General features: G+C 28.5%; 2 protein-coding genes across 5 annotated transcripts in view; both read right to left on the minus strand.

Moving 5' to 3' along the window:
• Positions 1-8390: 8390 nt before the first annotated feature.
• LOC123293200 (transcriptional adapter 2B) lies at positions 8391-15753 on the minus strand. 2 transcript variants are annotated; one of them, XM_044873936.1, is made up of 11 exons: positions 15738-15753; positions 15574-15668; positions 15419-15478; positions 15215-15359; positions 14053-14261; positions 13449-13681; positions 12804-13059; positions 12123-12175; positions 11813-12050; positions 11636-11698; positions 8391-11013 (listed from the first exon to the last, which is right to left on the minus strand). In XM_044873936.1, the coding sequence occupies exons 1-11, from the start codon at positions 15742-15744 to the stop codon at positions 10882-10884; spliced, it is 1491 nt and encodes a 496-aa protein (XP_044729871.1). In that variant the 5' UTR covers positions 15745-15753; the 3' UTR covers positions 8391-10881. The 2 variants fall into 2 exon arrangements, 1 of the variants encoding a protein (XP_044729871.1); XR_006535008.1 differs by having other exon boundaries at positions 10935-11013; positions 12123-12170.
• Positions 15754-20341: 4588 nt separating this feature from the next.
• The window catches only part of LOC123293248 (zinc finger C2HC domain-containing protein 1C), a 29037-nt gene continuing 23431 nt past the window's right edge, over positions 20342-25947 (minus strand). The window contains exons 3-6 of one of the 3 annotated variants that reach the window (XM_044874004.1): positions 25077-25306; positions 23991-24128; positions 22735-23013; positions 20342-20664 (exon numbers count right to left, since the gene is read on the minus strand). In XM_044874004.1, coding sequence (XP_044729939.1) covers positions 20365-20664; positions 22735-23013; positions 23991-24128; positions 25077-25306 — 947 coding nt within the window. In that variant the 3' untranslated portion in view covers positions 20342-20364. Of the gene's footprint in view, positions 20665-22734; positions 23014-23990; positions 24129-25076; positions 25709-25947 lie in introns of all 3 variants that reach the window. The other 2 variants (XM_044874002.1, XM_044874001.1) reach the window with 2 other exon arrangements.

The following is a 25947-nucleotide window of genomic DNA, read 5'->3' on the forward strand; positions in this document are numbered from 1 at the left end:
CATAAAAATTTATTTTTACCCATTAAAAAAGTAAGACGTTTTGTATAAGAAGGGAATTTTTATTATGGTGGTACATATGTGCGTGTGATTTTTTGCCTTTTTTTTAAATGTAGTAAGTGAAGTGGTGGTAAAAAACTTCTAAAAATTAAAGACATTGTTTTCTAAAAAAAAAAATTAAATTTCTAAATAATTTGTATATCTTCACAAAATGCTTTAGGTGTTTTGTGTGTGTCTGTGTGTGATTTTTTTCGAAGTATTTGTTGTGAGGTAAATTGTGGGTATAATTATTTATCCAAAGGTAAACAAAAGACTGTAAACTAAAGTACACATTATAGAGAAAACAGTGATAATTGAAAAAGAAAAATTTCAACAAATGCCTATGCTCAATATCGATTATTATTATCTTTCTGTTTTAAAATTTTACTGTGGGTTAATCCAATTCAGCGACCATCATATTTTTTGAATCTTTGAAAGATGTAATGAATTAATAGTTCGTCATACATAAGAAAATATGAATTGATGTACTTGTCGAGGACGCTTGAATAATTTTTCGAACGTACTAGCCCGTTTTTTGTCGTATCCGATATTCTTATAAATTCAAGGCAAAGTGACTAATCCATTTATTAAATTCTTTGTTTTGTATTCATCATCGACTTAAAAAAATATCAAATAAAAATTATCGGTTATGAAACAACTTTAAATTAATTCCAATTATGTGATATGTGTGGCGCATGAGTTGTAGTTAATGATCCCTTTTTAGGCTAGATACCAGATTAAAACTTTCTAAAAAATTTTTTGTCTTTGCGACATTTGTCGATAAAGTTGATGTTCTTAGCTTTGTTAGGTACTCATTTGTTTAAATCGAACGATTCACAGAGGCTTTAAAATTTATAGGATATGTACCTAGGTTGAAAGTAATGGGGTGCAAAAAAAATGTCGATGGCGAAGATTTATAAATAAAGTACCTTTCGGTAATTGAACTTTACTCGAATAAATTTATACCACATAAATCGAATAATTTTCTGTAATGATTTCTTAGTTTACAGTCTTTTAAAATTATTATTACATTGATTTCAAAACAATTTTAATTAGCACACGTACTGTTCAATTGCTACCTCAAAAAAAAAAAAAAGAAATATATTTAAGGATAATAAAGAAAATGAGTAAACAGTCGATTAAAAATTTTTTTATTTTCTTTTCTTTTTAGTGATTAAATATCAAATTAGTTTTTCTTCTAGGAATTTCAAATAGATTTAAACATATCAAAATATTTTTAAATTGGTTATTTTCAAAAAAATTATTTTTGGTAATTTTTTCTCAAAATGGGTCTTGTTTGAAAAATAATTCGTTTTTAAATCATTCCACATCCTTAATTTTGAATGGCTGTTTAAATGAGATGTCAGTTTTCATGGGAAAATTTTTTTTCAGTTTTAGAAGGTAAACAATATGTGTGCATTAAACCAGCGTGAATATATCAAAATGAATAAAAATACTCTTGTTTATTTTACTTTCAGAATCATTTAAAAGTGCACACTGCCGCATAACTAATAAAGGATAGAGGAAAATTTTTAATTTGATAGTCACAACTTTTTAAAAAACCCAATACATTTCGCAGAATTCGAATGCATAATCTTTTTATGTTATGTTTTGATCAGATTTCAGAAAGATCGAATATAAAAATAATAATAGAATTTCACATTCAATTCTCGAAAAAATGTTTTCAACGACAGTTGTTGATTTTTTTTGATAAGGAAAAGCATTATAAATTGAAGGTGTTCCTTTATTTTTTATCAATCATGGGCAATCATTGACTTTTAATCGACTTGGAAAGTCAATTTCATCACTGAATACAATTCTTTTAGTCATACAATTTTTGATTAAACTTTTTGTTTTTAAAACCATTACTTTCGAATTAATCTGAGTAATCCGATATTTGTATACAGCCTGTATATTTTTTGCCAACAGTTTTATTATCGTATTTAACATAAATAGAACTGCGTGTCCTTATTTGTTTTGAAATATTATACGCTGACTAAACTTAACATATTTCGCTACGTTGTGAAAAATATAGCATATAATCGCTTCAGCGAAATATTAACAGTTTTACACAAAAGCTTATTGTAATTTTTAAGTTAAACTTCATGAACAAAAAAAAAAAAATTCCTCGTTATTTAGATAATAGGTAATAAAAAAAAGCACTTTAATGAATATTTAAAAAAAAAAAAAAAACATTACGTTTAAAAAAATCATCCGCTGTAAGTTCGTATAGTGTATAAAATATTTTAAAAAATTTATAAGTACGTTTAAGATCTAATATTATTTGAAGTTAAGTGAAAACGTTTTTTAGACGAATGTTTGTTAATAGATTTTTTAATTATTTTTATGTTTTCTGTTTTTACATATCGTGGACTACCAAAATTTATCAAGTCTGGCTCGCTCTTCACAGTCTAAATAATATTATTTAAATGAAATTTATATTAATTAAGATTGTGTGTGTAATTCAGACTTAGTTAGTTTTGGTTGTACGTCGAAGATATATTCAATCAAAATGGACATTAGTCAAAATGATATGTGTATTATTGTTCACGAAGAACGTTTAATATGGAATTATATAGAATAATCTAACTTGAAATTTAAGATAAGTTAACAACTTCGATTTAAATAAGATTTATACGGATAAAATACAAACTTTATTTTTGAGTGCGTTGCGAATGGATGAGCTTAATTTTCTATGTTAAGGGTTCAGAATTCATATAACTGTTTGAAAGTCCTCCCACCCCTCTCGAAAAAAAAAGCAAAGTACAAAATTTTGAATTTTTTCTCTATAGCTAAAGATACAATTTAACAAATTTCTGAAAATTTAAGAACTAAAAACTAAACATTTTTTTTTTACCGTATCAAGGGAGGGTATTGGGTTTGCTATGTCTAAATGTGACATTTCAGTTTTTTCATTGTGGAGAACATACACTTAAACTGATTTGAACATATGAAATGCCGGAAAAATAGTAGTAGCAGACGTGCTTTAGATATTTTCTTTTCAGATCCAAGTTTGAAATTGTTAATTTCTTATTTATAAAATTTTGAAGGGAACAGACGTTAAGTTATTTTATTCATTAATGGGAACATAATAATGTAACATTTCATTTTGACCAAGGTTCGTTTTATATTAGAAAAAATTTGTTGAAAGCTATTTTCAAAAAGTTTATTTAACCAATAAACTTGCAATGCAATAATGTTTTTTGTTTGTTTCTTAATTCTGTAGAATTTTCTGAAAGTGATTTTAGGAAGTTTATGAAATTTAAATTACTGAAGGAGAATTTTATTTTATAAATTTTTCAATTGAAATTTTATAGCAATAATCAAATTATTATGTAGTTTTTATGTATTAATTGATTTGTGTAAAATTTCAATTAAAAAGTTTTGTTTTTATTTTATTTAAAACTTCTCAAATTACCGCGACTGAGTAGAAGTTGTTTTTATTTGAAATTTCATTTTTAATTTTTGTTATAAAAAGAGGGAATTATTTTTCATTTAATATTGGTCTAATTTAACGCCAAAAAACTAAAGATGGTATATGTAAAATATAAAAAAATAAATAAAATTCATGTGTATTTAAAAACTGAATAAAAAAATTATTTTGAGTTTTGTAAAACCATTTTTGATTGGATTTCTATTTTATTCAAACATTATTTTTTGTTCTCAATGCATTAGTGTTTTTGTAAGCGATAATATGCATTTGGAATCTTGTATAAAATAAATACAGAAAAAAGAAAATTGGTTAGGTTTAAAGGAGAATAACTTTAAAATACCTTGAATTTGATTCCCGCTCTTTGAGAAAGATATAGAAGACCATATATAATTTTTCTCATTATTGAGGTGATTAAGGACTTTTGGAACATACTGGAAGACTGATTTTAAACGAAAAGTTGAATTCTCTCTTTATTTAAAAAGAAAGTTGTTAACTTAATATTGGTCTACAAAATTGTGTACTAATTAATAAGTTTATAATTTAGATTTCAATTTGTAATTTTCTCTGTGGTTAAATCAATAATTGTTTTATAGTGGAATCGATATGAGATGGTACAAAATTGATTGAGTTGTATTTATTCGTTTTGGATTCGATTATTTGTTTTCAATGCTTATAAATTATTATTATCTTGTGAGTAATAAACAAAATCACGTTTTAAAATCGATTGGATTAAAATAACGAAATGAAGTATTTTTACGTAGTAACATGGAAGAAATATATTTTTCTCGAAGAAGATTCACGTTGTAGTGTTAAGTGAACTTGAATTTCTACGAGTGAAAGCCTTACATTTTTTATCGATAAACGTCCAAGATGAATACATTCACATTTAATGGCCTCTTAACAAATAAAAATTCAATCGAATTTGTTCTAACTCTATTGTATATACGATGTACTCATTATTTTCGATTCGATAAAAACAAATATTTAGTAAATACGTTTTTTATGGAACTGTAGATATATTATATTGGTTATATTATTTTTTTATTTTTATTATTTGGTTAATTGATCCTTTCATTCAAAGAAATGAAGGAATAAAATTTCTAGGCAGCTTTAAATTCTTAAAATATAACTATAAAGTTTTTCTAGCGATAATAAATAACTAGTTGATACCCTGAGCCGATTTTGAAAACCGGTAATAATTCTAAAAGAACAACTATTCACTCATAAAAAATAAGTTAAAAAAAATAATTGGTAACTTAAAAATTAAAAACAAAGTAATAAGTGTATTAAAAAATGTAAAATTAAATTAAAAATTCTGTAAATATTTCGACCGTACATTAATTTTGTGCCAATGTAAGTAAGGCAACTTAAAAAAAATATAATCATGGATTTTTTCTAATGGTGATTCGTTGTTTAGAAATTAATCGTAAATAGATAAACAAAATTTCGACTTCATTGATTTTCATGACACTTAATGATCTTTTAAAAGTTTTGCTCTGTTATAACTTTATCAAATATTCTTCGTAAGTAAAACATCATACACAGATCAGCTTTGTCCTGTGTTCTGAAACTGGGCGCGGAGTAATTTTTAATTATCTATACAACGAATCTAATTTTAATTTTGGCTTAAAATCCAATTCGTTAAAATAGTTCAGCTATGTCTTAAATAAGGTAACGGGTATAATTTAAAGATAAGGAGGATTTTTAAAGAATTGTTTTGTGAAAACTATCGCCTTCAATATTTTCTATTTACTAATTGCTTAGTATTGGAATGAGATATATGTTCACTATGTAGAGTGCCTCGTAACTATCGCATTAGACGACCAGAGTAATATTGAGTATAAAAAGATTCTCCCTATTTGACATAATATACACGGATTATGATTCTACTCTGCAGCTGCTTCAAAGAATTTTATTTTATGGATTTGATCAGCAACTCCAAACGGGTAATCATTTTTAGTTCTTTGAATAGAAAGTAATACGGTGCAGTCAATTCTGGTGAATATGATAGTTGATCCATGAAATTTATCGCATATCGAAATGAAATATCACTTAAATTTGTTTAAGGTAAAAATCGCGACAAATACATTGCTGTTCTATGCGATGGTAAATTCTATTTGAGTAAAATACATGAATTATTGTTTCACAATTCTAATTCTTCTTCAATACGGTTAAATTGTATTATTTACTGACTGTTTAAATTTCAAGTATGAATTAATTTACAAATACAGAAAATAATAATGCAAAAATGGGAATTATCTTCAAAGACCTCTTTATCGTTTTTAAATACCTTGCGAACATACGGAGAAATAACGACTTACAAGCGTATGATATATTTTAATGAATCATGTATTTTGGAACTTAGAATTTTTAGACGTCAACTGAAATACGTTTTTTAAGCTATAAATAACCCACACTTTAAATTTTCTCCATATTTTAATATTATATCCTGCACTTGAGACAGATGATCCAATAATTGTTTTATTTATGTTTCATCGTACAAACTAGTAATTGGGAAAAAATGTATATGCAAAAATTTTTACAAGTGTACAGAGCAGCAGGTCTAAAAATAAAAATAGATTTACAAATTATAAAAAATAAATATCATAGATATCAATCAAAAAAATTCAATAAGTAAAAGAATAAAATAAATAGTCTTTAGAAAACAAATTGTGGGTAGATGTTACTTCTTTGAAAACAAAAAAAAATCAAATCGCTTTAAATAATATTAATAATATTTATTGTACATAATTTATTTTGCCGCCATAATGTAAAATTTTAAACTTATATATATATATATATATATATATATAAATATATATATTAATTATTGTGACTTACAAAATATATATTAATAACAACAACAACAAAAATCAGAGTTCTCAATAATAATATTTTTTTAAATAATTGGACAAAAAAAGATTATTATTTTGAACTTTTTTAAGATATTATAAATATATATCAACTTAATATTATATTTTGTAAATTATATTATTTAAAAGACTGCAAAAGTTAAGTGTGCGTTTTTGAATATGGATAATTTTGTGAAATACGTAATAATTAATTATTAATAACTAAAAAAAAAAAAGTATAATAAAATAATGTTCATCAAACTTTTATAGTTCACCAAATCCTGTTAATTAGTATTATTGATATAATAAACAACACATTGGACCTAATTTGTGTAAAAAAAAAATAATAAAAATAAATGAATCTCAATATGTAAATTTATTTTACCTTTTAGGAATATAGTAGTTTTTTTCTTAGCCTTCGAATAAATGGTTACGGTAAGACACATCGGAGATAATTAAATGCCTAGAGAGTAGGTACTTACAATAAATTTCTCTACCCCTCTCTAACAATTTGTTTAGATGTTTATCTTACTTTTAAAACTTCTTTTGCTATAGCAGCGCTACCAATTTTCTGCTTTTCGTGGACAATTTTTATTATAGGAGAACCATCTCTGTATATAAAAAGTGTCCGTCGTAAAGCAATAAATAAGGATGGCGCTGCTGTAGCAAAGATTTATTGGATTTCAATGCTAAGAAAGACTATCTAGCGATAGAAAAAAGAACTATTGTCAGAAAGCCAAATATAGCACAGCACATTAAAATGTATAATAAAGCATATATATCTCCTGCCTCTTTAATAATTGAAATAATCAGCTGATTTACATTTTTTTAATCGTGGCGCTGACATTTTAGCGTTAAAATCCAATATTTTAATGATGTGCTCAAAGTAATGAGAGTAGGATAGATAATTGAACAAAGTTATTAGAGAAGAACAAAGAATTTCAAATCAAACACTCTTTTACTACACATGCGCCATTATAGCCACTTTATTTAATGCTATTTTGTGGACACTTTTAGTCAAACAGCCATACTAGATGATACTCCTTTTACTCTAGATTCCATACTTTTTATTTATGATGCATGTGTATGTGTTCTCGTATCTACACTCTCTCTTGTACAGTGCCACTTTGGTTTGAACGCACTCTACAAAGATGGTTCTCTTCACCTCTACCCTCATTAAAAGAGCGATGTACTCTTTCCTAAACAGAGGTATAAAAAATTATATTCTGGATGTACCATTACGGAAAAAATCCTTCATTAATTTTAATTCAAATCTATAATTGAACTAGCAAGTGTTGCTGTGGTTAAGCGTTCGCTTCCATGAAGCTGATTTTTAGTTTCTATTGGTGGCATTCACGAAATTTTCCATATTTTTTCATACATTTATGTCTTATCAGTTTTTTGTGTGGCTGATAATATAATATGCTGTATTGTCAATTGCCCCTACAGGTAGGCCTAGGCTTCTTTCACAAACTCTGGATATCTATCTATCTCGTTGTCTACTCAATTCAGTTCAAATCTTCCTCACTTCCAAATCTCTTGTGTGTGACAAAAAGCATTTAATCGCCGTGGTGTTGATCTAGTGGTTAGTTACGCCACATGACTGGACAACAGATTTATTACTTTATCAGTAGTATGGATTATATATACTATCCATAATCAATAGGTAAAATAATAATTGGGTTCGTTTTATTCCTAGATCATTCATCAAACATCTCGCCTTATCATTAGTTAACTACTGAGCCCTCCTTTAGAGTAGCTTTAACAAAGTTTCAACAAGAATGCTTGATGCTATGTAGAAATTTTGACAATGTAATAGTCCCTGAAAACTTCTCACGTACAAATTTTGTTCACTGTAATAAAGGTATTCGAAATAAAACCGCAAAACTGGCTTTAAATAAATGGTGTATATTTTTGAAAATATAATGAGAAAAAAAATAGGTAAGACAATAACATAATTTACAATCCAATTTAAAAATAAAAACAATTTTTTTTCTGTATACTCTAAAAAAATTAAACTTACGTATTATTTTCGGACATTGTTTAATGTATTTTTTATTCTTCTCACTAAACAATTATTGAGGAAAGAATTTATGTAAAAACGAATTGCTTTGGCTTATTTACATAAATCATTTGCTCAAATCGAAGTTAACAGACACACGATAACGTTCTATGTAAATGAGAACAATGGCATAGCAATAGTAAAATAATAAATATTCAGAATAAAAATGAACTTTAAATAAATAACTAAAAATAAATTGAAATCTTCGGGTTTCTATTATTTTCTTGATATTCCCACTTCATTATCATAGATTTTATTTGTGTCTATGGATCGTTCATCTATTTTTTAATTCTTTGTAAACTTAATTTTAATTTTCTTCAAATTGTAAACTTAATCTAGTTCTAGAAATTCAATAAATTCTTTACATGTAAAGGCGATTACGGATATAATATCATTATATAGTTATCTAGCTAAGTTCGCCAAATATCTTCTGAAAGTCAATGTCGAGTAGTATTTTCTCCTCCATATCTAGTTTCCAATTAATGGTTAACTCAGAATTACAAATTTTTGTTTTTTATGATCTAAGACAATTAAAATTCTTTTAACCAACCCTTTTTAATTTCATTCCAGTGGTATAATCAAAATTATTAACAGTTTTCTTGAGATGGTTGCACTTTTCGTTCGTAAGACAGGAAACGAATGGTGATATCAATACATTTCGACCATCAAAATGCTTAAAGGTTGATTTACGAGTAATTTATTTGATGATTACTTATAATCCTCTTATAATTATTTCCCAATTTGTGCTCACATATTTATTGGGGTGTTGTCAAATAGAGTTCAAACTATATAACCCAATAAAAAAGTTCTGGCTTTTTCCTAGTTTGACTTGATCTCATATATTAATTATACCTCCAAAAGTAATTCAGCGACCTAAGCTAGTAGGAACAGCCATTTTATGTAATTTTTGAATATGTGAATTATTTTCTATTCTAATTTTTCCAAAATAAAAGCATCTCATCATTCCCAGCCATAATCCTGATGTTTTTGTTTGTTTATTTTTTTTTTTATAAGCCTAAGACCACAAAATATTCTTAATTTTAAATTGCTTTGTAAAGTTAAATTATAAAGCTTAAAATTTCCATGAATGCAGGTTTGTCTTACCTAAAAATTGGTTCATAATAAATTTCTTCTGATCTCTTCATTTTCAGAAGAGAAATATAGAACGGTGATATTCTGGAGTCTTAGCTTATAGTTTTTTCCTACTTAAATCTATTTGATAATTCTATTACTTAAAACGAATCTAACAAAATGTTTAATTATTTTTGTACTGTACAACAGTGAATATGCGAAAGATTGCAAAAAACAAAATTACAGTTAAGTTCGCGGAGAGACCTCATCAGTTGTTTCTTTTCCAAAATTACTATTAATTAGCGCATATTTTTCAATAATTGTTGCTTTGTTTGATAATCAAAGGTTTTAGAAGTTGACACGTTTCACCTTCCGAGTGAAACAAAATTCATCCTTACCAAAGTTTATAATCGATTACAAAATAAAATATTCAATTCGCATGTCTCAATAATCGGAAAGTGTGTCTCATAGTATTTACTAACATTTTTCAAAAATAACTAATAACGATCATGGCCCACACTTAATTTCTATTTTAAAAGATTTTTTTTAAATTGTGGCCCTATTCTTTTCTGTGAATGATTGGATATAGGAAAAAAAAAATTCACATCTTAACAAGAACGCAAAGAATTGAGGTCTCTACTAAGGCAAAAAGATAATGGGGTCGAATTTATATTCTGGGTACATATGAGACATATATACACAGCTTCCACTATGAATTCATGTTTACAAAATTATGATATTATGAAACGAAATTCTTTAGTTCTTTTATTAATGTCAGTATTCTACCCAGTACGGTTTGACATTTTATGACTATACAATTAACATGATTACGATTAATTCATTTACTGGGTTGTAAATTGCCATTAATAAAGATACAATGTCTTAGTAGTTTGTCTAAAAATTGAAAAGCTGTTATTCAAGTAAATTTTGATTTACGTAAATTAATGTTAAGAGACAGATAACCACTTTTAGAATCGACCCTATATAATTAGTTAAATCAATGGTAGTTTTATGCAAAAATATTTATATTTATCACGTACTGTAATAATAGAGGTAATTTTCCAAAAAAAGTTTTATTTTAATAAATATATATTTTTTTCATTCAAATCAAATGTGCATTTTTGCACACTTCGGGAAAACATTCTATTAAATACAAACACAAAAATATATTGTTTCCTTAACTTTTTAACAATTTTTATTGACAACTTACCACACCATACACAACCCTGTGTTGTCCTAGTGATTCAGTGCTTTAAAATGTAAAATTTACACAGCCTTTGATATTGTACAACAAAAAATTAAGAAATTACGTTACGTTATCATTCATTGTTATAAATTAAGAATACAATATAAGTCCCAAAAAATTGTGGGCACATTTAGTTTGAATTTTTTAAATTACAATTTGTTTACTAATTTTTTTTAAATATTTAGAACAGCCAACCTTTAGATTCTAGGTAACTAGTAACTGCACTAACACATTGTGGATCCCAATTATTATTTGTGCGGTTGATTCCCCCACTATTATCATCACCATTTCCACTTTCGGGAGCAAAATGATTCTGAAAAAATGAAAGTTAGCTTCATTATAAATAATATTAGATTTTTGGACACGTAGAGATATTGAAAGTAATAGAAAACCTAGAAGAGCATTCAATCATAGATTTAGTCACACAACTAAATGATAATCCGAAGTCGCTAGAAAAATTTCCAAAAATAAAGTGGGCGTGAAATTTTTGAAAAAACTGAGAACGGAGATCATATCAAAATTAATTCTAGCTACTTACACTCAATGAAGTGAATGTCAATATGGTGTAAATTCATGTTTTTTGACATTAAAAAAAGGGTAGCAAGAAGCGCGAACATTAAGGTTTACAGGCTCGTTGATAGTGGATATTTGTAAAGTTAGTTTCGTTGGATATGCCAAAAAATAATCATTATTTAACTGTCTTCTATAAACGCTAACAGTGGTATTAAATGAAAAATAGCTGACGCCACTTGAACTACCAAGAAGAATTTAGTTTATAATGTGTACACTTTGCAAAAAAGTATAGGTAACAAGAACAACTAACCAACAGCAAGATTAAGTACAGGCGTAGGTGTCGATGCAAGAGTTAGTGGAAAAAAATATGCGTTTGAATTTGGTAAACTATTGTATGATAGACAATTAATTTTAAAACTTACCTTTAATAAAACCGTTTTTAAAGTAATGTATTGTAGAGGATGTAAATTTAATGTTGAACAAAGCTAAAAAATAAATCAAAATATAAAACTAATTAAATGTACTATTCATCAATAGAAGCTTTTAAAATTAGAATAATATAAAATATTAGAAAAGTGGAGAAATAAAAAATACTGAACCTGTAATTCATTTTTAGGTAGTAAATCATTAGTGGAAATAGAAGTTATTGAATGACTATCCCGATTGGTGTGAGTCATTTGATATGATGACTCCATCAATTGTGTTTGTTGGTGTTCCTGGTGTGGTCTCACCGTTGTTTGTGTTGTGTTTAGAATTTCTTGGTTTTCGTTTGTATAAATGTCTTCGGTGTGGTACATGTACTTTTGGTCGATGAAATTTGAGTCTTTTACGCTTTCTCTGTTTAAAAAAGTTGAATTTAATAAACTTATTTTCTTTTATATAAAAAAAAAAAAAAAACTTGATGCATACCTTCTTCCTACTTGAGGCACTTCCTGGAAGTATGGATCGAATCCACTGCTGCCCTAAGAAAATAACACTGATAAATACTGAAAATATATATGGTTTAATTTTTTGCGTAACAATACTTGAAAACTCATCTGATTGGAACAACGGACAAACGACTGTAATCGGCAGATTTTGGAAGCGGTAGTTTTTAGTTTTTAGGAGATGATCGCATGTGTATGGATGGCACACTTCTTTATTAAGGGATCCTCGTAGATAACGGATAAAAGACTAAACAGGCTTGAGGCTACAGCGGTAGACTTTGGGAACGGTAGATGTTTAGTTTTTATTTTTTAGGAGATTTCACAGGTGTATGATAAACTTATTTTTTTAAGGTTTCTGTATAGATGTACGGTAAAATATTTGAATTTAAAATTGTTGGAAAGAATAAATATTTGCTCTTAAAACGTTAAATTTTGAACAAATCGGAAAATTAAATCAAATTATTTCAAAATAATAAGTTAAACTTCACCTATTTTCATGTTAAATGTTAATTAACGTTCGTTGAAAAACGAAGAATGTTGAAAACTATAACTGTGATTTGTAATTTAGTGAAATTCGGTATTTGCATGGACTTGTTGCTTCAAAAAGCGCTGAAGTTAGGCGTAACTACATAAATCACAATTTTGAATATTACTATAAACTTACAGATTTGGCATGTTTCCAATGATGTGTAGCCGGCGTGATAGCAGTTGGTGCAACAGTTTGATTACGTCTATCAAATGCTAAATGTTGTTCATAATGAACGCATTCATCCATATGTGTCAAACCCGCCTGCCGATATCGAGCCAATTCATTTAAGCGTAATTTTAATTCTTGTTCACGTTCTAAGCCCGATATTAGGCATTCATGTTCCGTTGCAGTACTGAATTGACTAAATATACGCATACGGTCTCGAAACTCCCTAAATTGTTTATAAGTTAAAATTATTTGAAAACGTTTTAAAAACGCCCAAATTTCTAGATCAATCTTTGCATTATAAACAGAATGCCCAAAAAATTTCATTTAAAATATTTTTTTGACGATTCCTAGTTTTTCAGTAAAATTATACTTTTCCTTGAAAATTTTTGGGATAACTGGGAATTTCTATTTTTTATTTTATTTTTTGAATTTGATGATGGTTGAAATGTCTCAATAAATGGACATCAAGAAGCTCGTTTTTTCCACCAATAGAGCTGAATTTGTTATAAACTATCTTATGACTACACTGTGGTCGAAATACTTATTTACAATAGAAAGTTGAATTAAGAAATTGGAGCGGATTTTAAATTTTATGTTGTTAAAACCTTTTACCTTTGTTCTTTTGTATAACTTGGTTTGGATGCATGCTTTCGATGTGATGCAAAAAACTTTGCAACTAATTGGTAATCTTTAACAATCCGTTTTCTACGCGCACGTTCACGTAATCTTCGCATATACATATCAACTTGCGCTAGTTTTAATGCTGTATCCAATACTTCATTATCAATGGCAATACCATTTAATGATGATACTAATTGTTCTGCTTCAATATCCGTGCTAGTCTCCTGTAAAATTTATCACATTTTAGAACTTTCCGATTAAGTAAATTCTTTTCAACTTTCTGATTAAGTAAATTATTGCATTCATCGATAAATTACAACCAAATTTAATTTCTAGAATTTCTTATAGTAAATATTTTACTACATTAGTCAAGAATATTTCAAAATGTGTTTTCTTGTTTCTCTAAATATTTCCACCCTAAAGAAGAAAATCTAAAATGAACGAATTATCATCATATCATGTGCTTAAATTTATAGCTGATCGTATTTTTTCAGGCTCAAAACATAAAGGTTCCTACCATAGAATTTTTGATTGGGATTTTCAAGAATAAATACAATAACTTCTATCAGAAAGATAAATTTTCGACTTGTTTTACCCGATCAAAATCATCTCTTTTTGGCATATAACTAAGTAACTGAGCTTCTTCTAAAGTAATATCTAACGGTGGTAATCTAGGTACAATTGGTTTTTTTTCGCTTATAGGTAAATCAGTATTTTTGCTTAAATCAGGTCGTTGAATTCCTGCCCAAGTTGCACGTCCAATAACACCATCTAAGTATCTTGATAAATAGTGGTCTTTTATTTCTGTGAATTCAAAAAATAACTATTATTAAAAAAAATTAGTAAAAGATTTACAGAATAATATTTTAAAATATTGATTACAAATCAACTGTGAAAGACGTTTCACTTTAGGTTATGCGACTAATATTGAAATTTTTTGTTCAGAATGGCTATAACTGGCCTACACAACGAAATAAAATCACCTAGTTTACTTAAAAATATATACTTAATTTACTGAATTTAACTGCAGTAGTTTCAAACAATACTGTAGGAAATGAAGCATTTGACCCAAGAATTCTCTCCTCGTCAGTAGATTTTTATGGGAACCGGTGGAAAATGTTTGTCTGAGTGTAGCTGAAATCGAGGCCAAAATATGCTTTTTTTTCGAAGTCTTATATATCGAAAACGGTGAGGTTAAGTAAAAAATGTATAGTATCAAAAAATGTTTAAAATTGTCCAAAATATAAAATCCAATAGTTTTTTTTAATGTTTAATAAAGACAACATGGTGCCCGGGAGTAGGGAACTTCTGCCCCGCCCCATGGGCGTAAATCAAAAAAGCACAAGCACTCACCTATATGACATTTTTCAGTACACTCAGACAAACATTTTCCACCGGCTACCATAAAAATCTACTGACGAGGAGAGAATTCCTCAGCTAGACGGTTTTTTTGGTTTCATTTCCTCGATTACAAATATTATTTGTTTAAAAAAAAAAATGCCATCACAACAAATAAACAAGGAAAAAATAAATAAAAATGATTCGTAAAGTTTGTTGGGAAAGAGATCCCAAATAAATTCGAATTGAATTAAAATTTTCAGTATCGAAATCAGTTAACCTGATTAATTTGAACCATTTTTATGGATATTTTTCAAGGGATCTGTATTCCTATCACTAGATATACTTAATTTAGTCGGACGAATCACTAAAATATACTCAACGCTAATACTAGCTCATAAAAAATAAATGACTTATACCTTCAGGAGTGCGGTTTGTCATTATCGCACTAACCCCATCCCAATTTCCAAATCCTAATACTTCGATATTATTTAACAGTCTTGATTCTTCACTAACAGTCCAATCTCCTTCGCCTTTAACTATGATATTATTAGGCCAATCATCCTAATAAAAAAGTATTTGTTTAAAAATTAATTTTAAAAACAATTTCATTGAATATTTACCGCAAACTGGTACGCATGATTTCGTTTATGTGTCCCAAATTCTGCTCCAGCAGCAAAACACTAAAAAATTTCAAAATCAAATATAGCGCCATTTATGTATAAACATTTAAGCGCAGGAACATTTATTGATTATTAAATGACTTCACCCATCATACCTGTAAGCATAATACAATATCTTCGCAAACACAACATTGAATTCGAAGTCCATTAATGTCATCTTGGCAATATATACATTTATTAAAATAAACATCTATCAAAATAAATTTTAAAATTAATTACATTAATTATACACTATTAATATTTAGCAGCTTCTACTTACCGGCCATCTTGGATAAACAGTTGCCGAGTTTTAACTGTAGGTAGCGCTACTGTTGTTTTGAATGATGTGGGTCTCTCGAATATTCGGGGCGCATTTATTTTAAATTTAACGGTTTTTTTGGATTAAGGCCTTCATGCGTTGAATTTATTATAAGGAAATAAAAATAATTTTTTTTTTTTTTTAATTTTAAGTTCATATTTTATTATATTTCTTAATTTTTCATAGTTTATTTTATTTAATATAACAAATTCTTTTTATGAAAACTTTATAATTTATGTCCTCATGATGATACAAAACGGACCATACGGTTCTCATTAAAGAAAAAAGAAAATTTAATCTAAAAAATGAACGAGAATGCAAAATGTTTTTATATTGCACTAGAGAAGAGTTGGTGCGATGCATAATATCGCCATAATATTTTCTTTAATTTTGTTGTTTTTCATGAAATAGTTCATTTGTTTTCTGTTTTATTTAGCAAGTCCATTTTGACTTAAAATGTGTTCCATTATACCTCCATATTGAGGTAAAATGGACCAAAACGAGGCGGTTGTAAATCATTCAATAGCTTCCCCTGGTGGAAAAAATATTTGAAGAAAGAATAAGAAATTCTGAAAAAGTCTTAGGAACTTTGAATTCTCAACGTTTTCAGACTAGTCTAATTCAGAGCTATCCAGAGTTCTTAATACTTTTTTAAAGTTTCTAAGACTTTTTCAGAGTTTTCTAAGACTTATTAAGACTTATTCTTTTTTCAAATATTTTTTCCACCAGGGTCATAATCTATTTGATTCCACTTGAATCTTTGATTCCAATCCATTCCAAATCTTTGATTTGATTCCTTTTTAAAGACGTTGAACTTGTTTTTTTTTTCAATAAAATAGTATTTTTGTAAACTTGATTCCAAAAGAAATATATATACTTTTTTGTCTGTCCTAAAACTTATCAAATGTTGCTTGTGCGATATTGCTATATAAGCGAAGAATGTCATTTTTGGCATTGAAAATGGTATCGGACACTACTAAATAACTTTGATACATGTTGCTACAAGTGCCTTTCAACCCTTTTCCCAGCACTGGGAAAATAATTTAAAGCTTTACAATAAAACTAGTTGAAATTACGATAGTAAAAGTATTGTACGCACATACCAAGTAGTGAAATCATATAAAAGTTAAACAACAATTTTGCATCATTGTTTCAATGACAAGTAAGTTGCCTAACTTAAGAAATATTTCTTTTTTTCAAAAATACTGAACACATGCTTCTAAGCGCACATTATATTGTTAAAAAGTCTACGCAGTGATTAAACGGCAAAACTTCGAAATATTTGAATTTACTTTACAGGTGCATTTAAAATAAAATTTGCGGAGTGTTTTTAAAAATATTGTTCTCCATATGTTCTGCCTTTTTGGATACAGAATGACCTCAAAAAACCCATTGAACGAGTTAACTAAAATTTCTGATATCCACTTCAAACAATGGGTACATGCAAAATTGGATAAAAAATGTCTCCAATTTTAACAGTACCTACAATTTTTCTCGGCTAATTTCATCCCAGCAAAATAAATGTGGTCCGTGAAGCATCGATTTGACGTACTGTTCTAGAGGTATTAACTTCACAGATCTCAGAAAATCTAGAGAATTAAAAGTATCAACCCTTGAAATATGAAATGATTTCTTAATTTATGTAAAAATTACCTTAAAAAAAGATATCCATTGGTATATGTATTTTAAGAGTAAAAAATGATTATCATACTCATTTTGCATTTTCCTGAAGTGATGCTTAAAAAAATTCGATACAAATTCTTCTCTCCAATTTTAAGAATAGGATTGCTCTAGGTAAACTTTTTCGATTTCTTCGAAATCAATTCCGTTGGTTCACTATTCTCAAAATATAAGCTTCGTAAACCTAAATTTGAAAACTCAGAGCGATATATTACGCCTTTAATATCTATTTTGGTGAAATATTTGGGTCTTCAAAATAATATGATTTTTGTAATTTGTACCCTACGAGTAAAAACTTACTAAGGTAATCAGTGGCGGATTTACCGGGAAGCAATTGCTTGGGGCCTCGCTTGGACAGGGGCCCCAAAAAATGAAAAATTTTGAAAACACATTCGAAAATTTGAAAAAAAAAAAATAAATAACACATGAAAAAAAGAAAAAATCCATGTCAACAATATCGATCATTCATTGTCCCCAAACGATTTGGGGCTATTCCTTACAATACCGATAGCTAATAGTACAGGGGAGAGATCGTTCAGCGCATTAAAACGCGTCAAAAATTATTTACGCTCATCGATGTGTCAAGAAAAAGTTAGTGATTTAGGCTTACTGTTTATCGAAAAAGACAAGCTTGAAAAACTTGACTTTGATGATGTCATTCATCAATTTGCGACTGAGAAAATTAGAAAAAAGTTGTAATTTAGATAGTAAATTATAAGTTAACTGTAAAATATATTGATTATGCAAAATTAACTAGTTATTCATTATTTTGAAATATCGGGGGGGGGGGGGGGAGGGGGTATTTTACAATGAGGGCCCCAAAAACCTGAGGTTGCTTGGGGCCCCGTCAGAGGTAAATCCGGCACTGAAGGTAATGATTGCCACTTATTGATATTGGGAGTATAGCTGTATTGGGTTCTGGACGATATGGTGTACTGAGTCCAAACACAACAAAAAAAACAACGGACTAGAAAGACTTAAGGAGTACCCGCGGGGCTGAAATTTGCTTATGGAAAGGATTATGAACACATGAATAATAGGTAAATAAAAAAACAGTTTCACTTAATTAAATAAAATTTTTTGATCTGTACAAAATAAATTTTTAATTTATTAATATTAATTCTTATACAATATAATCGATATTTTTTTTATAAAAGCATCTTAATATATTAATACGTCACCATTCCAAAAAACTTAAAATATTTATTATCACATTAACAATAGTAATCAAAATTTTTAAAACTTTGTAAAAAAGTTTATGTTTTTATAAGTTAAAAATAATTAAAGAAAATGCGTTATGAAAAAATAAGGCAATTTTAAAAGTGATATTTATAAAACTGGTTTAGGCAAATGAGAATGCTTTGTTTTTATTTTGTTTCATCTTAGACTAGGGAGTGGTGAATTAACGGAATTTTGTATACAAAAACTTATAATGCGCAGTGTTTTGCTAAGAATTTAGTGTAAGAAATTCTTATAATTTGTTTTCTGCCTTAAACACTTACAGTCCCGAAAACATTTTAAATATAGAGTTTGAATTATCTTTATCGTCGATAACTGGAGAGAAGGTATTGAGGTTTGACATTGAGCTGGAAGCAAATATACTAAGCATCACATAGGAAGTTTCACGCCCTGTTATATATGTATCTTGTTGGCCGTGACAGAACGTATAGTCTCTATTTTTGGTGATAGAGAAGGTGTAAAATACATCTTACTCTCTCTTTAATATATTTCGAAATATTAAAATTTTGACCAAACATGGCGGTATCAAGGGCGCCGCCATCTTCTATTTCGAAATATAACTGAGAATTAACTAAATAGCAAATTCAAAGGAATTTAAAACAAGTGAAAACAAACAATTGACTGAGTTAATTGTTGAAATACCATGTATAGACATTGTTGATTCTTCTGTCACATTACACATATACCTAAACATGTCACACATACATAACTGATATCCTCATATAATAATATATACTATACAATTTACGCCTAATTTGCGCCCTCACGGGTAAACAATGATGCTTACGAAAAAATGTTTCAAACAAAAGATTTGTTTATTTTTTGATAAAGAAGATTTTTTACATTTAAACTTTTGTTCTATCTCTAACGGTTTACAAGATGGGTCCTACGGATCCATAGGTCAAGACCCAATTGACCTATGTTGCCCATTTACGAACTTGACCTCACTTTTTACGTTCTGAGTACGCTGTAAAAATTTCAGCTTAATATCTTTTTTCGTTTTTGAGTTATCGTGTTGGCAGACAGACGGACAGACGGACAGACAACCGTAAATGGACTAATTAGGTGATTCTAAGAATCTCTATACCAAAATTTTTTTCGTAGGTTCAATATTTTTAGGCGTTACAAACTTGGGACTAAACTTAGTATACCATGCATATTACATATATGCATGGTATAAAAAGAATTGCAGCACTCTGCCACATAATATGACATTAAAGAACCAGCAAACGTCTGCATGATATTGAACGTTTAGGTTAAAAACTTGATTTTCAATATTTCCTTCAAATTCACAAGAGTATATGGCTAAGGCGCCTACACGTGGCCAGCGTCATTAAAATTCCGGGTAATGGAAGGAAAGAAATATTTCTGCGTGAGTTTTCCTTAATTTGACATTTAATAGAAATAAAAATTTATGTTGGTTCTAAAGTTAGTCTAAAAGCAAAGACATTTTTTTTAAATAGATTTTACAGAAAAAGGCAAAATTTTGGTTTTTAATTTTATAATAGAAAAATAGATTTTTATAAAAATATTACACCTTACGATTAAAAATATTTTAATGGCTAGAGCCATTTGAATTAATTACAATGATAAATATGAGAAGAACGCACAATGGATGAAAAGAAGAAAACAAAATGTGGAAACAATTTTATTTGTATAAAATATCTATTTATCTTTTTTTAATAGCATTTTTATTAGCTGCTGGTTTCGGTTTATTGTATGAATAATTTGCACATTTGGGTATATGCCGTTCGGCTGCACTTTCATTAAATTTACGTCCACAATGTGGACATTGTACATAATCGGGATTGGATGATGGTGGTGGGGGTGGTAGATCTCGGATATTTCCACCCGCTGCTAAATGCGCTTGTACTTGTTTCGCGGCACGAATTGCTTGAATAAATTCTTCATGTTTACGTCGCCAATCTGGTGCATTTTTCTTTACTGGTGCGGCGGCTGCCGCTTGTTTCTACAGAAAACATTTCAATTATTAGAATCATTGTTTTAGAAAATTTTTCTTATAAATTAGAACCAAGTAAATTTTGAACCAGATAGACTTGGAGACTGACACAAAATTTAAAACCATTTATTGCAATATGGTGTCTCGTTAATTGGTCAAATTAGGATTATGTAACTATTTGGAAAAAAAATGATGGCCACAGCACTGGACTGACATTTTGGGTCAGTGCCTCCCAGTCTATGAAGGAATATAAATGAAAATCTCTGATAAAATGAAAAAAGGTCCTAAACAAGGAGTTTTTAAAGCCATTGAATTCATATTTTCTAAGGTTTAAGTTCTGATTTCTAGCATATTTAATTTTCATCCTTTTTGGTTCTAATCAAAGCGAAATAGTTAACTATTAAAATATATATTTTACCTTCTTAGTGCTTTTCTTTACATCCCAGAAAAATTGAAATAAAATGATTGACAATTATTATAAAAACTTATCTTAGTAAATTAAGTGAATGTTGATAAAAGTTTGATCGATTATGTGCGAAAAAATTGCGTTTGTTTGTTTCGCTAGATTAAATAATTTGGCGGATTTGATGGTGATGGCGCCCTAGGTCCTAGACATCCTAAATCGTGGTTTCGGTAAAGAAATATACATATATATATAGTGAAACTTGGTTAAGCGGGACTTAAATAAGTGAGAAATCTGCATAACTGGAACTCATGCTGAGATTCCAACACTTTGGCACTGAATTTCCTCTTTTAGTGGGACGAAGCAAACCTCTATATCTGGGATTCGATCTTTCGATTTTAAATTATTTCCATAACTGAGACAGCGAGTGAACTTTATATGCAATAACTTCAGTAACTGAGAACTGAGATAACATCGTTTTGTCTGTTTACTTACTTATTCTACCCGCAAACAGGGCCGGATTTAAATTTCTGCCGCCCTATGACTGAAATTTTATTTTAATAGTTTTGATATCTTATTTTTTAAGAATTAGAATAACTAATTATCTGGTTGCAGATAAAGATTTTAACGCAATTCTTTTTTCAGTATGAAACTGTAAGACTTCCCAGCGATGCGTTGATGCAGTAAAAAAGTTGTATAAAGTTTGTACTGTATGAAAGAATGAAGCAGCTTCTGGGGCGCATTCTACTGCGTGAACTCCAACTAAATTCATAGAATGAGCAGCACAAGGAGCATGTTCTGCAAGATATAATTTCATGAATTCTTGCCTGTAAGCCCGAATAAATCCCTGATACATTATTCGCGTTATCATATGACTGACTTTGACAATCTGAGAGATCAAGATTAAAAAACTCAAGAACAGATAATACAGCAACTAGCAAATCTTCAGCTTTATGTCCAGAGTTCTCAATAAACATGAGAAAAAAAAATTTTTTTAATTCTTCGAAAAAAAACTATATTTATCAATTCCAGAAAAAAAAATATCAAATTTTATTTTTCAAACCTTTATGGAAATAAATTAATTTTATTTTAATATAGTTTTCACTTAAATTTAATATATTATAATATACAAAATTTTAATTTGATACATAATGCAATTATATATTTCTTGAAAGATCAAATGTTTATTTAAAAGAATTAGTTATTTATATATTGTATAGAAAATGTTTTCTCACTTTCCAAATTTTGCCGCCCTAGAAAATTTGCCGCCCTGGGCGCTAGCCCCGACTGCCCCTAGTGTAAATCCAGCACTGCTCGCAAATACCGCACTTAACTAATTTTGAGACTCAATGATTTTCAGTTTTAGTTTTGCTTTACTATTATAAGGATGTTTATTTAGAAAATGCCGAATATATACATCGACGAGTTTTAATAACGATTTTTAAATTATTTTGCATTTATGAATGATAATTAGCTTGATTTAAGATAAAATATCCGGAACTTCTAAGCCTATAATTTGTATACGTTAAATTTCATAAATACAAAAAACAATTTCTGTATAATTGGTTGGGAAAACGATTTTTTTTTCAAAAAAATTGTATAAATCTAAAAATTTACTAGAATTAATATGCTCGTAATAAAATCTAATCTAAATATTAAAAAATAATAATACTTACAGCATTCTTTCCTGGTTTGGCGACAAATGCTTCAGCTTCAGTGCCAAGAACGCGATGTTTTAAAGCATCATATGGTTTACGTTTTTTATTTGCTGTTTTCATACAAATCTCTTCATGTTTCTGTAATCGATCAACAGCAAATCGACGACTGCAATTTCTACATGGTTTTAAATTATCATCCGAAACACTATTTGCTAGAGTACGTCGTGGTGAAGCAGAATTTATAGTATTAGTTGTCATAGTTTTGGATGGCGATTTTGAAGGTGACGCTGTTTTAATCTAAAAACATTAAAAATTATTTGAAACACTTGACTATTTTCATATGCCCAATACAAATACAAAGCAGGAATTTAAGATATCTATTTTTTTGTGGTGTGGAGTTATTTACTCATTTTTGATGATATTACAACAATATAAAAATGACGCAAAAAAACTTATTTTCATCGTGGAGATAGACATCCGGGAGTGGATTTTTTTTTATTGGAAATTTCCTCCTCTTTAATAATTAATAATTTTTAAATTTCTTAAATATTTATATTTTATGTGAAATATTGGAGAAAAACGAAATATATACATAGTTTATAACTTTTGCAATTTTTTATGCGCTGAAAAATGCTTCTGGCACATATTTCTAGACATCATTCAGACCTCTATTTGAAAAATGTGAATTATTTTGTATAATTTATTCATTTCAATTAACATATTTAATTTTTATTTCGCCAGTTTTCTTTGCGAAGTTCAATATTATTATTTATTACAAAGAATTGAAATAAAATAAAAAAAAATTGATTATTAATTTTTATTCAAAACCTCAATTTTGCATCTGGTTCAAGTTAAACTTTGTCGAAAACACATTAGCGGACAGAACGTTGAATTTTTGACTCGAAGCTCAGGATATTTGCAATGAGGGTGCGTTATTCTAAACGTCTAGTACCAAATGATTTGCGTTCTGGCAGTTTTATCTATGACAACGATGAAAGAACGCTCTTTTTCAACTTTGCAACGTGTCAAAATATATCTTAGATTGACAATGTCTGAAGATCGGCTAAATGGTTTAGCCTCGCGTAATACACATTGGAAGAGGTTTTTCTGTACCTCTCATAATTAACTCATTGAAAAGTAGTAAATATTGACATAATAAAATGTTTCTTACTCGAATAAAATTTAAAAAATTTTCTGTTTTTCTTTTTTATTAGAGAAACCTAACAATAGATTAATTATCTTAAATAAAGGGCAACGTTCAAATTGTTATGTACCTCTGCCTTGACTGGTGTTGTCGCTGAAGATTTTATTGGTGATTGTCTTGGTGTCACTGAAGGACTCGTGACCTTTTTGAATGTTGAAATTGGTGTTGGCATAACTTTTTTCGGCGGTGTGCTTACCTTATTCATTGCCTAAAAAATAATTTTAAAGTTTAGTTCAGTTTTTCCTTTTCTATTTTTTGTTTGACTAATGAACGTACAATTTTTGTTGTAATAACTGGAAAATTTTTTATATAGGTATATGTGAAAATTTAAATTAAATCATTTGTGATAGCCGGAAGCACTTGTAATTTTGAAATTTTTATTGATTTATTTTGATGGCTGTTTACAAATTTTGGTTGTCAAGGATTCTTAATTTACCCAATTTTTTTATAAAAAATGATCCAGTTGTTTTTTAGAAAAAAGTATTAACAATATCGATTCTTGATATTTTTCCACCCGGAAAATTTATGATTGTGCCAAAAAGCTTTAAAATAATGCATATGTTGTTATTCTATCAGGAAAGTCATAGAATAACAAATGGAAAAATCATTTTATACGATGTTCGATAAAACGAGTCTCCCGTTAACCGACAAATTCCGTTTTTTTCAAATTTGTTTTCATTTGTTAACGATTTTTTGTTTAAATTTTTAAGGGACTTTTAAAACAAAAATTTGTTTCAGCATGTAATAAAATAAACTCTGAAGAATAAATATATAGAGAATGAACTTGTCAAGTCAAAAAGTATTTGGATGTTTTTTTATTCGATGTACTATATTGACAAGATTATGGCTTCCCTAATTGTTGTTGTTATTCGTCAGGAATTCGTGAATAATTTTAGGAAAATTGAAATTTTTGTAATAAGCAAAGGTGCAGAAAAAAATTTTACCACGGAAACAAGTAAAGATTGTCTCAGATTTCATGTTGTCACCCTCGGCATTGCCTCGAACGGCAGTGTATTTGAAATCTGAGACTTTCTTTTCGTCGCGTACTTTGTACTGTTATCAGACTGTCTTTTGTTTTCAATCACTTAGACAGCCTGATGCGCAGTACAAAGAACGCAACGACCGATGACAAGATTCCGCCAAGATAAATACTTACCGCTACTTTTCGACCATTTGTAACCGAACTTCGTACCGATGACTTCGAGTCACTATTATTCTTAACTGAATCTCCATCGCCTACTTGTTGTTTCCGTTGCTGTTGAACCGTATTGGAACGTTGTAATGGTAATTTCTCGACATTTGATGAGATTCCATTCGATTTGGAATTTACTAATTTTTCATGGCGTGGTTTAATTGGCTCCGCACGTTTTTGTTGTGTTCGTGAAGCTAATGCATTTAAACGTTCATTGGATGTAGGTAATTGGCGACGTAATAAATTAGAAGTATTTGACATTTTACCAAATGTCACATCTAAATCATCGTCAATTAATTGAACATCAGGAAACATTTCATCATCAATTGATGTTTCGTATAAATTATGTTTGTTCATAATTTGTTCCTCAGTAGTATCGTTATGATTTTCGATATCGGATGAATCGAAATCATTCGATTCATTGAAATTATTGTTATGTTTGTTATTAATTTCATTGTTATTATGATAATTTAGAGTTGTATTCGAATTATAATGTTGATTGTCGATAACACGTTTTGTTGTTGAACTAAATTTTGAATGACCTTTTGTGAATGTTGAATTACGATCTAAACTCGTTGTACGTTCAGTTCGATGTGCTAAAATTCAATAATAATTTTGGATTTAGAATTAATATCGGAAAAAACAATGCCAAAAATGTCTAAAATAAAGAACTAAATCAGTAACATAGTCTAGTCTTCGAACACCGTGTATTTACGGAGTTGAAGTTAAAATATAAATAAAATAAATAATTAAAAAAAATAAAAAAACCGACTGCGTTAAATAAAATCTATAAAGAAAGAAACAAGTCCAGTAGTTTACATAGCGACTTTATGAG

Source organism: Chrysoperla carnea, chromosome 2 (assembly GCF_905475395.1).
Source record: "Chrysoperla carnea chromosome 2, inChrCarn1.1, whole genome shotgun sequence".
Lineage (NCBI taxonomy): Eukaryota > Metazoa > Arthropoda > Insecta > Neuroptera > Chrysopidae > Chrysoperla > Chrysoperla carnea.